Below are 17,653 nucleotides of genomic sequence, written 5' to 3' on the forward strand. Positions count from 1 at the left end.
TCGGGTTTCTGAGGTTCTAAGTCACAAGGGAAGAGGGACGGTATCAATGAATTCTGTGACTTTAAGTAACATCAAAAAATAGAGGTTCCCAAATTTTTACTCTGCCTCTCAATGTTCTTCTTCATTTCAGTCACATATATGCCTACTTTCTCAATATCTCCCTTTCATATCTGGTCAATCACATACCGCACGTTTAAAATGAACTGACTGATTTCCCAGCCCGTGGACCTCCTGGGTACACACTGGGAGCCCTGAACTCACAGCCCTCTCTGCCTCCACGTACAGTGTCCTGAGCAAGGGGGCAGGACACAGAAGGACCCTGAGCAACAACAGAGCACAGGTGTACACACAAGGCTGCGGGTCCTCACACCCCACACCTGTCCCCCCCCCCCAGGGCCGTGGGTCCTCACAGAGCACAACCCATCTCTCTCCCGTCAAGGCTGCAGGTCCTCACAGAGCACACCCCACACCTCTCCCCCAAGGTTGTGGGTCCTCACACCCTCTATCTCTCCCCCCCAAGGCTGCAGGTCCTCACAGAAGCACACTCCACACCTCTCACCCATGCAGTGGACTGAACCACCAACTATTAGGTTAACAAGTGATCACCTTAACCACACTGTGTCACGAGGGGTCATTGAACTAATTCTGACTCGTAACACTCACCGTCAGGTTTGGGAGGTCACCAAACTTTCCAACAAGAGGCTACCCATGTCTCCCTTGCAGAGGAGTAGGTGGATTCAAACCACTGACCTTTCAGCTAGAAGCCTAGGAAGTATGCTCTACCTCACCAGGGCCCCCTGCTCCTTTGTAATAACAAAGGCATCTTGTCAACATGAAGTCAGGACGCTTCCCTCGTTAACCTCAGCAGTGCTCCCGGACCTATTAGAGATTCCTATTTCCTTCGGATGATCAAAGATAAAAGGCCACAGCCACGACTATTTAATCCCCGGAGACGTTCAGAGGGCGCCCCAACCGTGTGGTCCTGAGGAAGCTGGGCCGCTGACCCCAGGTGCCCTTCTGGGAGTCTGAATCCCTTAGCGAAAAAGACAGGCAGTCTTCTCCTGGGTGATTGACAAGCTCCAAAAACGCATGGAGGACCAGCTATGAGTCATTTCACTTCAACAATGAGTGAGTGAGTGACACACATGATAACGCCATTACCAGTATGCAGGCCACCTAATTAAGATACTTCTTTTCTATGTAATTAATTATAGTTATACACTATAAACACAAGCTGAATGCTTATCCTACAAAGGCTTTTATTAATACTATTCTGTCACTGAGAACATACTCAGCAAAGCATTTGTCTCCACGTGTACAATTACGTGACAACGGTCACTTTCTTGGAGCTGTGTGACTATCCTCACTTTCACCAATGAACTCATTGTGCCCAAAGTTGTTAGCTAATATTTCAAGTGGATGTCATCATTTGACCCTCTAAGTTTTCACGTCTGTAAATAAATCTCTAACAGTCACCACTTTCATTTGTTTCAGACACAAAAATGATACATGCAACTTCCTGCAAACCTCCCGGGATTTCCATGCACCTGGTAGCCTTCCTAGAAGGTACCTGAGCTGCCAGGCAGGGGTGGACTGGCCAGGAGAACAGGCCAGGTGCAGGGCCTGAGGGGACGTGCATCCCTCAAAGGCTCTGCCCCAGGGCCACAGCGAGAGCTGCAGCCTGGGTGTCACACGCCTTCTTGTTCCCATTCCCTGCGGGAAAACCCCAGGTCTACAAGCAGTCTCGATTTCTAAGTGTGGGTCCCCAGCTGAGACAACCTCCACTGTTTGTTCAGGCGAACAGAACAGACAGCAGTTACTAAGCGACACTGACACCTCTCCTTGCTGACCCTGACCGGAGTCCACATCTGGAGCGACCCTTGAGAGAGGGCGCCTGGGGCTTTACTTCTATCCCTTTAAAGTGCTGTGAAAATGCTCCGAGGGATTTCTGATGTCACGTGTTGTCGTAGTAGAAATGAGATCCGTCACTTACCCTGCTGACTTCCTTAGGGGCGGACTCATCTGGGGAGAAGGAAACGGGAGAAGATAGTTAGAACCTTCATACAGTCTCACAAGCCCAGAGCAGGTCCCTACTTACCACCAACCAGAAGACCCTCTTATCACAGCTAAGAATCTGGTTCTAAAAATCTGCTTTGCAAGTTAGTAAATGTCAAAAGTAAAACATGGAAAAATAATATATTCATTTTGGAGCAGAAATGGAACATCTGTGCAATACACTAGGCATTTTTAAGATTACCCTTTTAGGAGTAGCAACACGGCTTTCTTTGCATTTGTGGCTACCATGTGCACCATGTGGTTGTTAATGTGCTGTCAAGTCGCTTGTACTCACAGCGACTCTGTGTACGGCAGCCCTGAACCCTGTTCTATCCTGAGCCAACCTCACTGTCTCCAGCACACCTATCCCAATTAGCCCAGTCACTGAGTCAATCCATCACAGTGAGGGTCCTTCCTCCTGTGTTGTCCCTTCACCCTCCCAAGCATGATGTTCTTCTCTGAGGATTGGTCCCTCCTTGCAACATGTCCAAAGTATGTCAGACGAAGTTTCAGAATCCTTGCCTCCAAGGAAAGCCTGGCTTCACCCTCTCCAGAACGAGCCTGTTTGTTCTCCTAGCAGTCCATGGTACATTCAATACTCTTCTCCAGCACCACAGCTCAAAGGTATCCATTCTCCTTCTGTCATTTGCAGTGAACAGGATGAGGTTCCTAATATGTTCAGTGTCCTGAAAAGCACAGCACCTGAACGTTCCACATGACTGTTAACACATGGGCTGGGCACACAATGTGGGCCCACCCAGAATGGCCTGCATGGTCTCAGTGGAGTCGGAAGCCCACTTGGTGAATGCAGCCACCTAGACTCTGTGAGCTAACCTGGACCACCGGCACATGGAATGCGGAGGCTCTTTCTGGTTCCAGGACAGACTCTCTACTGATGGAGGCCGATGAAGGGTTCTTGGTAGACCCCCTGGAGGGCTTCATCTCTATGGAGCAGGAGTCTGCTTGTGTGACACACAGCGTGTAAGAAGCCCTCGTTAGCTTCCAGACACTAAGTGCCTCCCCTGGCCTCCTCCTCACATGCAAAACAAAGTTCTCTAAGGTCTGGAATAATGCAGAATGGAGCCTGAGTGACCCTTCACTGTCCCTGATCTTTCCCCTGAGAGTTTTGCCTGGGCCGCACGCCTCCTTCACCGCTGGGAGTCACTAGACCATCTCCTGTGTGCTTCTCCTCCCTACCTCCCCAAGGTTCGCGGAGCAACGTCCACCTGACACCTCCACAGGTCTTCTCTCGCCCTCCATGCTCCCTTTCAACACCTGGCTACACACCTCCTTCACTGGGGACTTTTCGAAAATGCCACAGTTGGTGCTATCAGGTGAAGAGTACTTAATCTCTGATGAGGAGATCTGGAGGTACAGGCAGTGCACAGGGACTTGAGAGGCTGTCTGAAGGCAGGCCCTCTCGGACGTGTGAATCCTGGGCCACTCCCAGAACAAAGGCGAACAGTTTCCTCTTGTGTGCTTTTTTAAAAACAAATGTGTGATTTTAACAAAAGTTTACAGAAAAGTTGGGAGTTTTATTCATTGTTGCACATTTTCCTCTTTCTCCTCCCTTCCCCCCCCCCCAGTTCACTTTCTTTTGTTTTTTAATAGTCATTCCTTGTTGCACAATTTCCTCCTCCTCCCTTCTCCTCCCTAGTCCTCTTTGCAATGCACCTTCTATTCTGGACCACTGTCTTACATGTAATGCTTAATCAGAGATCTATTTTAAACAGTTTTCTCCCTCATCTGTTTCAATACAGTGTTCATTATCTACAGCTTCCGAAATCCACGGGAGAGTCAGCAAAGAGTCAGTTCAACTGGACAATCTTTGTATTACTGTGTTACTGAACACGTACCTATTTTCTTACAATTATTCAATATGAGTATTGTATCCAACTTGCAGACAGAGCACAGAATGGTACAGGAAAGCATTCATTTTGTACACAGAGATGGCATCATAAAAACACTTTAAGTAATGTTTAGCTCTTCTAAGTTCTTCCCTTCCCTCTCCAGTTTAGCTTGTTAATTACAACAAGCTTATCCAAAGATGACAACCCTAGAGCCTTATATGCATTTACCTTTTATTAAGTTTTAGCAGAGAAATCCAACGACAGCAGTTGAAAGATTCAAACAGGCTGGAGAGGAATGAAATGAGGAGCAGCGGTGCTGCTGGTCCCACCGAGTGAGTTGCCACAGTGCCCTGTGCGTGGCCACGACCCCGCTGAGTGTGACCATCTCCACAGGCTGCACGACAGGCACTGCACCAGCCCCAGCACTGACCACCTTCCTCCTGTCCTCGGCCCCTTGACCACACACGCTGTACCTGTCTGGCTGCTGCCCAGTCCCCACTGAATATGTTCAAAGACCAGAAGATAGAGCTTCACCACCCTGCTTTCTAAGAAATGTGCTGGCTCTAATTCCTCTAAGAAAGATTTGTTTGTTCTTCTGGAAGTTCTCTGTACATTCGGGGCTCTTCATCAAAATCATACATTTATAGACTACGTCTGGGTCTCCACAAGGAAAAGACCAATGACCCAGTTACAAAATGGGCAACTCTTACAGAGGAAGATATATGAATGGACAACAAACACATAAAGAAATGTTTCAAGTCAGTAGCAATAACAAAGATGCAAATCTAAACCAAAAGGAGATACCATCTTACTCCAGTAGAAGTGGCAAAGTTAACAGAAAAGCAAGTAAAAAATGTTGGAGAGGATGTGGCGAGATGGGAACTCTTACACATCGCTGGTGGGATTGTAAAAGGGTACAACCATTCTGGAAGGCACTTTGGCATTTCCTCAAAAAGCTGAACACAGAAATTGATACGACCCAGCTATGCCACTGCTTGGATTAATACTTGAGTGAATGAGAATTGAGACACAAACAGGGACTTGTAGACCAAAGTTTACAGCAGCAATATTTACCATCCCAAGAACATGGAAACAGCCCAGAGGTCAAACCACAATCGAATGGGTTGAGAAATTATGGTACATTCATATGATGGAATGTTACACAGCACGCAGAAGCAATGATTTTTGTAAATGACTACCTAACTTGGGAGAGACTGGAGAGCATTATGCTGAGTGAACTAATTCAGTCCCATAAGGACAAATACTGTATAAAAACCATTATTGTAGAATGAGTATGGGGATCCAAGGTGAGGGGAGTGTGGAAGCAGAGGAGTGAGGATGAGTGAGAGGGGTGTTAATCGTAAGATCGTCCAATTTGACAGGTCTGGGGTGTGTACAAAAGAAATGGGAAACATCTGATGTGAAAAGCAATGTATTCACACTGTGTAAATAAACCATTATACTAATATTTTTTAAACCCCACCACCATAATCCAAACACACCAGTTTTGTTTTTGTTATGTGTCGTCAAGCCGACTAAGATTCAGCATCCTTAGAAACACTTCTTCTTAGTTCTCCATATTCACTGACGAGTTTTCACATGTTCACATAAAAAGCAATTGATAATCAAGCAGCTTGGCTCAGTCCGACCTCTGTCCTCAACGTGCTGGATTTGCTTTCTTTTTCACACTTTACTGAGCTGCTCTGCAGCGCACTTGTCCAATGGACACGCTGGTCACTTGGCTGAAGCTTCCAGGGGCATGGATTGTGGACGCGAGCAAAACGACATTCTTGGCAAATTCAAACCTTTCTCCATGTACCGCTATGTTGCTTATGGGCACAAGTTCTGTTCCCTGGGTTGAGGTGTAATCCGCTCTGAAGACGGCAGTGTCTTATTTACACCAGCAAATTACTTGAAGCCCCCCCATTTCAGCAAGCAAGGATGTGAATGAGTCTCCCTCTAATTTTGATGTCATTTCCTTAACATTGTCTATTAACTCAAATTCTATGATCAGCATACAGACAGAGGAAGCATGGTCAAAGGACAAAGCCCTGATGCAAACTTCTCCTAATCTGAAGCCCGCAGTATCCTCTGCTCTGTTCAAATGAGCAGCTGCTGTTCTAGGCATGTAGACTTTTCCGCCAGACTAGAATCCAGTGTTTTGGAACTCCCAGTTTTCACTACGATATTGATTTTTTTTTTCTTAAGTTTACAAAGTCAAACACATTTACAGTCATTAGAGTACAAGTGTGTGTGCGTGTGTGTGTGTATACGCGCGCGCGCGCACACACACACACACACACACACATCTATCTGCTATTTCCTCCTTTCACTCAAGGTCGGACATCAGCAACAACAGTCCTCCTCACACCTCCTTTTCTGAACCTGGTTTAATTTCTAGGAGTTCCTTGTCAGGTATACAACTGGAACAGTTTTTTAATGATATTCAGCAATATTCCATTGGTCTGTAATATTAATGATATTGCTGAATAATTGCTGCAGTCTGTTGGATCACCATTTTTGGAATGGGCACAAATATTGTTCTCTTCCCTTTTGCCGAAAAGCCAGCTAGCGGTCTTCCAATGTATCGGCTCCACAATTGAGTATTTCTAGTATTTCCCTCACTTGAAATCATAGCAATTAGTCACCAATTCCTGGAACCTTGCTTTATGCTAATTCCTTTGGGCCCGTTAAAACTTCTTCAATTCTATTAACTATCACACAGGGAGTTCTGATGGGCTACTGATGAGAAGGTGCACTTCAATCCCAAGGTTGTGTGGTTTGAATCCACAAGCTGCTCGGAGGGGATGGGGCAGGCAATCTCCTTCCAAGTGATTTACTTTCTCTGAAAACCTGCTGGAGGGTGAGCTAGAGTCAGCTTCAACCGGACCACACCAATCTCTTTGGTACAGTGACTCTGTATTGTCTCTACCTTCTTTTGATTCTTCTTGTGTCATTCAATAATTTGCCATAGAATCTTTCAACACTGTGGCTTGAGGCTTAATTTTTTTTTATTCAATTCCTTAAGCATTCCAGGTACTGAATGTGTTCTTCTCTTTCAGTGTTCTATCTCCAGGATTTGCATATTTTCCTTTCATTTAATATTAAGTGACTTCATTTAATATTAAGTGACTAAAGCAGTTACATCTCATCCGGTAGTGGTCTGCGTGTTGCTGTGCTCCTGGGTTATGCAGCACCAGTATTTTAAAATCAGCAGGGTCACCCATGATGGACAGATTTCAGCAGAGCTTTCAGATGCAGACAAACCGGGGGAAAGGACCTGAAACCCTAACGCTAAAAAATCCCGACCATCTGAAGAGCAGCGGAGCTCCGTTGGACCCAGTGCTGGAAGAAGGGGCCTGCAGGAGGCAGGGCACACAGACCAGCGTGGCATCAGCTGCTGCTTCCAAGAACAGTCTACTTTTCAACACTAACGATGCTTTCAGGCAGCAGCAGGTCTTTATTTACTGACGCGGCCCTCCTCAAAATGGGGAGAAACAGCTATTAATAGTCAGATGTGGAGTGGACAAAGACAAATCAAACGTGAAAGGGAGCGCAGGAAGATTGGCCTTCCAGCACTGCTGCTGCTATGCACTCTCAGGTCGGGGCCCACAGCTGAGCGGCCCCCCGGCGGGTTGGCAAAGCCAGTGAAATGCATGGGCGGAGACTGCCACCCTTCTCCCCCGAGCAGCTGGCAGATTCACACCGCGGGCCTTCGGGATTGCAGCGCAGTGTCTTACCATTAGGCCACCAGAGCTCCCTTAAGCTCTTCGAATCCACCAGCTGTTCTGTGGGAGAAAGATGGCCAATCTCTTCCCCTGAACTCACTGTCTCTGAAACCCAGGGGGAGGGTCAGCTGGGAGGCGGTCCCAACTCAAGGGCAATGAGTTAATGCTGTTTAACCACAGATTCAGAACTGACCCATCATCGATCGCTGGTCCTCTGGTGGGTTTTCAGAGGCAGTGAGTCACATGGGAGGAGGCTGCCCATCCTTCTCCTACAGAACAGCTGGTGGGGGCCTCGAACAGTGGGCCTTCTGGACTGCAGCGTGTTTTCTTACCACTAGTGTTCAGATCTGTGAATTATCATAAAAGCTAAAAATGGAGAAACTTAAGAACTTCACCGCCTTTTGCAGTCTGAAAGTGACAAAATATGCAATCAAGATGAATTCCTAATTATTATAGATTGGAATTTAAAAGTCAGAACAAAAGATGGACCAGCAGTTGGAAAATAGGACTTAGCTGATGCAAATGACACCACAGATCACATGACAGAATTCTGGAAGAACCACCACTTATCACTCATTCAGAGCAAATATTTCCCAACAATGTAAATGGTGACTCTCCTCATAGACCCTTCTCGATTGCACACACAGGAATCAAACGGAAAACCTCTGGGAAAAGAGACTGAGAAGCACAGTCACCAGTCAGATGAGGCCAGGGGGGTGTCAAGGTGATGCCCGCTCGGCGCACGCAGCTAAGGGCTCACGACCTTCTGCAGCCATGCAGCCGATTATGTTCCCCCCTCAGCAAAGCCCCCTTGCTCCCGCTCTGGTCACACCTCACTGCAGCCTCCCAGGACCTCACCCCGTGGGTCTGCGATCGCAGTCCAGGACGACTGCGGTTGCTGCTGCTGCTGTTAGGTAGGCGCTGCCAAGTGGACAGCAACCTTCCCAATACAAGACGGAAGCCGAGCCCTGTCCATTCTAGCTTTCACCGGGTGGCTGCATTGGTGAGCGCAGGTCACTCATAATCTTTTAGGTCACCTCAATGAGACACTGCATTTGCAGCTGGGTGGGCATTTCCTCGTGGTCTAACACAACGTTGGTCTTTTTTATGAAATAATCTTCCATGGACCAGGGAGCTCGTCACTTCTAGAGCTCAGGAACAGGATACAAGGAAGTCCAAAAAGGAACACCGACTTTCTGTACCTCCCACAAACGAACAAGAGAAAATCAGAAGATGAAGGGCATCGCGGTCATGGGGGAAAGCTCGGGTCCCAGGCCTCCCAATCCCCACTGGAGGGCCGGCTATGCGTCAGTTCCAGCTCCACGGCACACACAACCACCCGTCAAGGGACTGCTCTCTCAAGCTCTGAAGGCAGACTACCCTGATCCCGAGTGGAGCACGCCTGTGTTCTCACTGGGGAGAGAATGATTTCTCACCGGAAATGAGTAAGCTTGGCCCTATTTTTTCTATCCACCCATCTCTTGGTGAGGCCAAGCCACTTCATGGGACCCTTTCTACTGCTCCCTGACACTGGGACTTGCTAAACAAGCTTCTGTCTTCTAACGGCGATGCTGTATTAGCTGTTCAACTCCACCAGTGTTTGCCAGGCATCTCCTGTGTTCCAGGTGCTATATAAATGCCTAAGGTGGTGGGAAAGGATTGAAAGGAGGATTCACATGCCAGGTCTTTAAGAGAAGACCGGACACATTGCTGTCCAAAGTCATCCTGCAACTGTGAGAAGAGACTGCTTGGAAACCAACATGATTTAGATGCCGATGCCAACAACAGGGTTTGGGGAATGACAGATTCCCAGCCACCTGCAACAGACTAGTAAAAAGCTAAAAAAAAGTGTTACTCTCTTACTCTACTAAACACAGTTGCTAAATTTCTTAGGTTTTGCTTTATCTTATTTTATTTTTAAATGTTATTAACATTAAGAACTGGACATTTACAGAAGACCATGTACCACACAATAAAGAACTGGAAGCCTGGGCTTGGGCAGTTTATGTGAGAAAACCTTTGACTTCAGGCTTTCTGATGGAAAAGTAGGAAATTAACTTGTTAACACTACAATAAAACTGCATTTACTTGTGAGCTGGAAGTGAAAAGAACTATGTCATGTGATATTCTTGGTCAGAGTGAAAAAAAGGAAGCTGCATCAGTTCACAAGACATATCTTGGAAGAAGGAAAGCAGTCACTTTTTCCCAGAAGAATGCAAAGGTTTTCAACAGTCAGAAGAATCACAAGCTTTCTGACACATAATGAACCCTCATCTTCTGTACGAAGTTCTACATAAATTGAGACCATTCCTGTGAGTGAGCTCGGGAAATGCCCCACGCTGCAAAGTGAAGGCTTACAAAGGCATCACATGACCTGCGGGGTCTCCACATGTGAGATCTAATCCTATGAAAGGTATTTCTCTAACACTTTATCTTACAGAGAGAAGAAATAGTCACACATACGGTGAGTCAAGTGCTGTTTATAGCATCAAACGACATTTTTGTTTTTTCCTCTCAAAAGAAAATATTACAAAAAAATGTGTTACTACGTCGGCTTTTACGTCACAGGGTAACAGAGGTCAAGTTTCAAATAAATGCAACGTGACCCAACCACAGTAAAATTCTTCTTGTTCTGATACAACATCTCAGAACTCTGTTCACCCCACTGTCCACTCCTGAACTGAGTGTGCCCGGTCACCCTCCTGCTGTCCACCCTGGACTATGAGTGTCCAGTCACCCTCCCACTGTCCACCCCTGGACTGTGTGTGCCCAGTCACCCTCGAGCTGTCATCCCTGTGCCTGGTCACCCTCCCATTGTCCACCCCTGGACTGTGTGTGCCTGGTCACCCTCCAGCTGTCACCCTCCCACTGTCCACCCCTGAACTATGAATGCCTGGTCACCCTCCTGCTGTCACCCCTGGACTTTGTGTGTCCGGTCACCCTCCCACTGTCCACCCCTGGACTGTGTGTGCCTGGCCACTCTCCACCTGTCTCTCTCTGGACTGCGTGTGTTCGGTCACTTTAATGTCTGTGAGCAGAGCATTTCCCAAGTGGCCTCCTGCTCACATGCAGCCTGAACTAAGGTTCACTGTCATATCGCTAAGCCAAACCTGCTGTTTCGAGCACTGACCACCATTTCTCAACTGAAAATTGGAATCTTTTGAAGCTACTGGAATATATAAGCCATTTTATTATCTTAACATCAAAAGACATAAGTTAAATGTAAGTGCTGTTGACATTTTGGGATTTATTCAGCCTTAACATGGAAAATTCTACATGCACTGACATCTTCCATGCAGCTGCTTTGAAACAGCCAAAGAATTTAAGGATTTGTTATAAATAAAAGTTACTGAGCTTCCCTACTCTTACTTTTTCCAAAAACTCTTATACTCCTTAAAATCTTCCTAAAACTCCACCAGCTGCTCCGTGGAATAAAGACAGGCAACATCCTCCTGTCCGACTGGCCACCTCCAAAAATTCACCAAAGGGTCAGCTTGTGATAGGTTCCAACTTGATGGTGCATCACAACAGCACAAAACTCTTACAGTGCTCTGTGTTTTTGTAAACAAACATTGTGTTGTTTCAATATTTAAGATATTGGAGAATGGGAACTCTAAGATTTTCCTACTATAACAATAATAAGCAGAATGAGGCCTTCACATAAAAATCCAAATCTTGGAGATTTCTGGGAAGCTCTAATGGCTTGGTGGTAAGAAGTTGTACTGCAATCCAGAAGGCAGGCAGTTTGAATCCACCCGGCACTCTGTGGAAGAAGGATGGACCAGCTCCTCTCGTGCTATTAACTGGCTCTGAAACCCTGCTGAAGGTCAGGGATGGGTCAGTACACCACCAGCACCACTACCACCACCACTACCACCACCAGCACCAGCACCACCACCAGCACCAGCACCACCACCACCACCACAACAACAGAATGGAATGAAAAACACCACACTACTCACTCCCAGAGTCCACAGACTGGCCTGGGCAGACAGGGTCTCAGGCCATCTGGCTACCTCAAATGATCACGCCATGAGAAATCTTAATTGGAAATCACTTGTAGAAAGTCTAGGCAAAGTAAAATATAAATATCAAGAACTTAGACAAAGGCTTACATTTTGTTGAACTCGTTCTGTACTTTTTAAGCCACAATAATGGTAAAAATATTACATTTTTTTAAAGCTGACAAACTCAACATTTTTCAAAGTTGTGAATTATTTACCACATTTTTTTTAATGTGCCAAGAAAACTTTATTCATGGACAATAAACTTTGAATTTCATGTCATTTTGACACATCATGAAATGTTCTTCTTTTGATTCGTTCAGCAATTTTAAAACATCAAAATCATCCATAGTTCACTGGTGGTGGCGCACTGAGAGGCTGACTCTGAATGCGCCTCAGAAGCAGACGCTGCTGCACCCTCTTCTCCCACCTCTCAATGCCACCGATAAAGACTGTCCAGGCAACCAATTAAAAGCAAGATTTTTGTACTATACTGTTCGGACTCTACGGTGCACAAAAACAGGCAACGTGTCAGTGCAACTCCTCACCACTAGGGAGCTCTGTGAGGCCCAAAGGCACAGAGTTCAAATCCACCAGCTGCTACATAGGAGGAAGGGGGGCAAACTCCTCCCAGTGACGACTGACTTAAAAAACTGGCTGAGGGGTCAACGAGGAGTCGGTTCTGACTCAATGGTTCGTAACAACAGCAGCCCACCAGAGTTCCCTTCACAGATGGGATGGCATCTAATAGAAAGTTTTACAACAAACTACAAAGACACACAGAGCAAAACTAAAAGTTACTGCAATAAGTAGGCGAACTTAGAATAAGGCCACAAGATACAAACTTAAGAAATAAAAACTTAACTGTGCCCCTACCCCTAACTTATCTCCTGCCTTGTTATCCATCAAGTCTCATTACGACCACAGTAGGAAATCTACTACCCAACAATTCTGTGAGTTAATGACATGCTTCTGGCTTCTCCTTAAACAATGCAGAGGGGGGCGGGAAGAGTGACCCTGGCTGCAATGTTCAAGGTCAACCTGGCTGGCCCTGAGTCTCAGGGGTTGACAGTTTACAAAGATGTCATCTGGAAACTATGGAACAATGTAGCCATTTCCCATTTTACAATCTGATGTAGTAATTTCTCGTTTTTATGTATTATTAATATTTGCACTAATAGTCCTGGGATCCTAACTGTATTGATAAATGAGGAGAGAGAGCAGTTCATGTACCCCGGCAATGAACAATGCAAAAATATAATGTGCAACAGCACTGCCAGAAAACACGAATCACCTAAAGAATTTCATACAAAAACTGGGAGTCAAACATGACTAAGAAAACTTAAGTCCTAAGAAGAGAGGCGGCTGTTGTTGTTGTTGTCGTGTACCACCGAGTCAGAACCGAAGCACAGCCCATCCCCCCTCTGGCAGGTTTCAAGAGGCAGTTACTTACACGGGAGGAGACTGCTCACCTTTCTCTCACAGAGCAGCTGGGAGATACGATCTGTGTGCCTTTGAGATTGCAGACTGTTCCACTAAGCCATGAGATATTATTCATCACAAATCAGAAGACACCTAATACTGACAATCTTCGGAAACTAATGTATAGGGTCAATACACACCACACACAATCTCAGTTTCTGTAGAAACTGGCACGCTGTTTGTGAAGCTGTTACAGTAATGTCAAATCACAAGCAAGGTCATTGCTAACTCACATCTCCGTGACAGTCACGTACCCATTCACTTATAAGGATTTCATCTGTATCTATCCCAATCACTATAGTAAAACTATACTCTTAAAAGGCAGCTCGCCTGGCCTAGTGGGTAAGGAGTTGTGCTACAAAACCAAAGGGAGGCTGTTCAAATCCACTAGGTTCTCTGTGGGAGAAAGATGGGCAATTGACAGCCTCTAAAAATCTACTAGAGGGTCAGTGATGAGCTCATTCCAACTTGACGCCAGTGAGTTGATACTCCCCAAAATACCGTCTCCCCATGTCTCACACACGCTGACCCGGTGGGCTGTGATGCTGGAGAAGAGGGCTGACCACCCCACGGACGGCCAAAAGGACAAGCATCTGAGGTACTCCTTAGAGGCACAGATGGTGAAGCTCCGTCTTGAAGAAGGCACCCAGGGAACTCCTTAGAGACAGAGATGGTGAAGCTTTGCCTTACACACTTAGGGCATGTTGTTGGGGGGGAAGCGCTTGGAAAAAGGCATGCTGGGAACCGTAGGTAATCAGCACGAGAGAGGAAGACCCTCAACGGTGGGTTGACGTGGGGACTGTCACAAGGGGCTTGCGCATGGTCGCAATTGTGAGGCTAGTGCGTGACAGGTTAGACCCGTTACTCAGAGGACCACTGTGAGTCACTGTCCACGCAACGGCATCTAACATCATCAGCAGCACATCACATCCCACCATCCCTCCTGTCAGTCGAGCGTCCTGTCCTCGGGCCACCCCCACCACCTGTGTGCTTCGGACCACTGCTCACCAAGCCAAGAACAGCCCGCCAGCGACCCTCAACTCTGATGCATCATGAACCCTCCTGTCTACTGAATCATCCCCATGGGCACACACACCTCTCCTAGACTTAAAAACGTGACCAAGAATCTGCTCGTTATAACCTCCTCCCTGCTCCCCGTACAAGAAACCATGTGGAAAGAGGCGTGGATTTGCTTCATCTCCCAGTCCTCTCCTCCAGTCTTTCCTACACCCATTCAGTCAGAAGCAGCACGCTGTTCTTGGTAAGATCACTGACACCCCCTCCGTGCGAGAGCTAAGATGAAGAACAAGTCCTCGTCTCATCTCTTTCACCTGCAATATGTGACACAGCGGCCACTCTGTCTCACCAGCTTTCTACACTTGGGTCCAAGAACACCATGCTCTATTCTTCTCTTTCCAACCGAATGAGCAGTCCTTCTCCAGCCTCCTACACGCAAGAGGTGTCAGATTCTCTACCTGGATCTCTGCTCTCTCGCTCTCTCCCTTCTTCTCCTTTAAGGTCTGCTACGGACTGGACTGCTGCTGCTGCCGGTGCTGGGTATGGATGGTGCCCAGTACGACTCACAGTGACACTATCAAGGGCTGTAAATTCTACCTTCTCCACTGTGGTTATAGTCTCATCTGAGAAAGGATTGTCTTTGTTATATTAATGAGACAGGATTAGTGCAAGGTCTTAACTTAGTATATTCTAAGAAATAAAAAGACTAAACAAGTCAGTCAGTAACCAGAGACGGGGGAAGGTGATCCCACCACATGAAGAGAGCCCTGGAACAGAAGCTCAGAGAGACTGAAAGTTCCCCCAGAGCCAACAGAAAGTTCTCCCCTGGAACCACTACCTTGAACTTGACTTTAAGCCTTCTAAACTGTGAGAGAATAAATTCCTTTGTTCATTGTTGTCATGCTATTTCTGTTCTAGTAACTCTGGATCTGCTACACTCTGAAGGCGTTAAATGCCATTTAATGCTCATCCTCTCCAAGTACCTATCTTCACAACTCTGACTTTCAGGCCCTTGCATTCCACCTGCTTACTGGGCTTTGCCCTGGGGGGTGGGGAGGGGTTGTTGGGTACTGTCAAGTCGAAACTAATTCATAGTTGACCCTCCCGGGGGTTTTCAGAGGCAATAAACTGTACAGGAAGAGACAGCCCATCTTTCTCTTGCAGAGAAGCCAATGAATTTGATGTGATTCGTTGACCCTCCACTGTTGTTGTTATATACTGTCAAGTTGACTATTACTCACAGAGACTCTCAGAGACCGTATGCACAATAGCTCTGAACCCTGCTCTATTCCGAGCCAATCCCACTGTCTCTGACACACCTGCCTCATTATCCCAGTCACTGTGTCAATCCATCTCATCTGGGGTCTTCCTCTCCTGTGCTCTCCCTCCACCCTTCCAAGTATAATGTCCTTCTCCAAGGACTGGTCCCTCCTGGAAACATACTCAAAGTATGTGAGATGGAGTCTCAAAATCTTTACCTCCACGGTGCAGCCTGCTTTCACTCTCTCCAGGAAAGACCTGTTAGTTCTCTTGGCAGTCCATGATACGTTCAATACTCCTCGCCAGCACCAGAGCTCAAAGGCCTCAATTCATCTATCATCCTTCATCACTGTCCAGATCTCTGATACATAGTAAGAAATTGCAAAGGCCATAGCCTGGATCACGGACATCTTAGTCTCTACACTGACACTGCTGCTTTAGTATATCTAATAAGCATCTCAAACTTTGGCTCTGGAGGCAGTGTAGTTACGGCATTCAGCTGCTAACCAACAGTGCTTTCCAATGTTGTTCAGTATGACTCACAGCGACCCCATGAACAGATCTGAACTCTGTCCTAGACAGAGTATCATCTCAACACCTTTGAGTCCATTTCCATAGTCACTGTATAAATCCATCCCACTGAAGGTTTTCCTCCCCTTCTCAGACCCCCTTTCTTTCCTAGGTTGATGCCCTTTTCCAAGGAATAACAGAACATGTCCAAAATGACGGAGACTAAGCTTCACCACCTTTCCCTCCTAGGAACACTCTGATTCTATTTTCTCCAAGACATACCTGTTTGTTCTTTCGGCAGTCCATGGGATACTCGGCACTCTTCTCCAACACCTCAACTCAAATGCATCAGAGCTTCTCCTGCCATCCTTATCCACTGTCCAGCTCTCAGACACACACAGCATGTGACTGGAAAGACTGTGGCTCAAGTCAGGCACACCTGAGTCTCTAGACTGACATCACTGCTCTTCAGGGTCTTGAAGAGGTTCCTAAGAGCAGACTTTTTGACTTTCTTATTATTTCCTGCTCTCCTGACTTCTGGAACCAAGGAAGTTCACTGTGGACCCAAGCAAAATGAAACTGTTGACAGTTTCAACATTTTCTTCATCTAGCATGATGATGCCTATTGGCCCGTTGGCAAGAATTTTTGTTTTCTTGACATGGAAATGCAATCTCTATTGAAGGCTGCAGTCCTTGATACTCTGTAGCAAGTGTTTCAGATCCTCTTCACTTTCAGCAAGCAAGGCTGTGTCATCTGTATATGCAGTTGTTGATGAGTGAATCTATCTAGAGACACACACACACACAAAGATACAAAGAAAACTGCAGAGCATTTCTGCAATGAAAGACCTAAAGAAATGGGGAAATGAGCCCTGTTCATGGATAGGAAGACTCAATACTCTGAAAATGACACTCCTACCAAAAGCAATGCCATCCCAATATAGGCACCAAATTCACTTTTCAAGGAGATCAAAAGGTAAATTGGTAAGTTTATTTGGAGAGGGAAGGGACCCCAAATAAGAAAAGCACTTTTGAGAAGCAAAACTTAAATGGGAGGCACAGCACTCCTGGACTTCAAAACCTACTACACAGCGGTAGTAACCAAAACAGCATGGTACTGGTACAATGACAAGCACATAGACCAATGGAACAGAACTGAGAACCCAGAAATGGACCCAGCCATCTATGGAAACTGATATTCAGCTATGTATGGCCAACTGATATTCAACAAGAAAATAAAACCTATCAAATGGGGAAATGAAAACCTCTTCAACAAATGGTTCTGGCAAAACCAGACTTCCACCTGCAGAAAGCTGAAACAGGATCCACATCTCACACCATACACAAAAATCAACTCAAGGTGGATCAAAGACCTGGGAATAAAGCTCAAAACCATAAAGTTCATCAGAGACAGACTGAAATCAAGCTTCTATGGTCCTGTCCATGGTATAAAAAGACTGCCAAATACAGCCAGAAATGCACAATATAGAGAGGTTAAAATGGATGAATTGGACCTTTTAAAGATTAATTCCCCATGCACATCAAAACTTTTTCCAACAAAGTGAAAAGGAAACTTACTGACTAGGGGAAAAACAATTAGCAATCCTATCCTAGACAAGAGTATCATATCCAAAGTTTACAGAATCCTAGAGGGCCTCCATAAGAAAAAGACTGATCACACATTACAAAATGGGCAAAAGACAGGGAAAGAACTTTCACAAAGGAAGATATTCAGATGGCCAACAGA

The 17,653-nt window shown here is 46.1% G+C and overlaps 1 protein-coding gene across 1 annotated transcript in view; it reads right to left on the reverse strand.

Annotated features, from left to right (window-relative positions):
- PDE10A (phosphodiesterase 10A) overlaps positions 1-17,653 on the reverse strand; it is a 323,659-nt gene that overhangs the window by 126,879 nt on the left and 179,127 nt on the right. The window contains exon 3 of the mRNA XM_006882827.1: positions 1,994-2,022. Coding sequence (XP_006882889.1) covers positions 1,994-2,022 — 29 coding nt within the window. The remainder of the gene's footprint in view (positions 1-1,993; positions 2,023-17,653) is intronic.

This window comes from Elephantulus edwardii, unplaced genomic scaffold, assembly GCF_000299155.1.
Source record: "Elephantulus edwardii isolate Elephantulus edwardi_28Jun2011 unplaced genomic scaffold, EleEdw1.0 scaffold00024, whole genome shotgun sequence".
Lineage (NCBI taxonomy): Eukaryota > Metazoa > Chordata > Mammalia > Macroscelidea > Macroscelididae > Elephantulus > Elephantulus edwardii.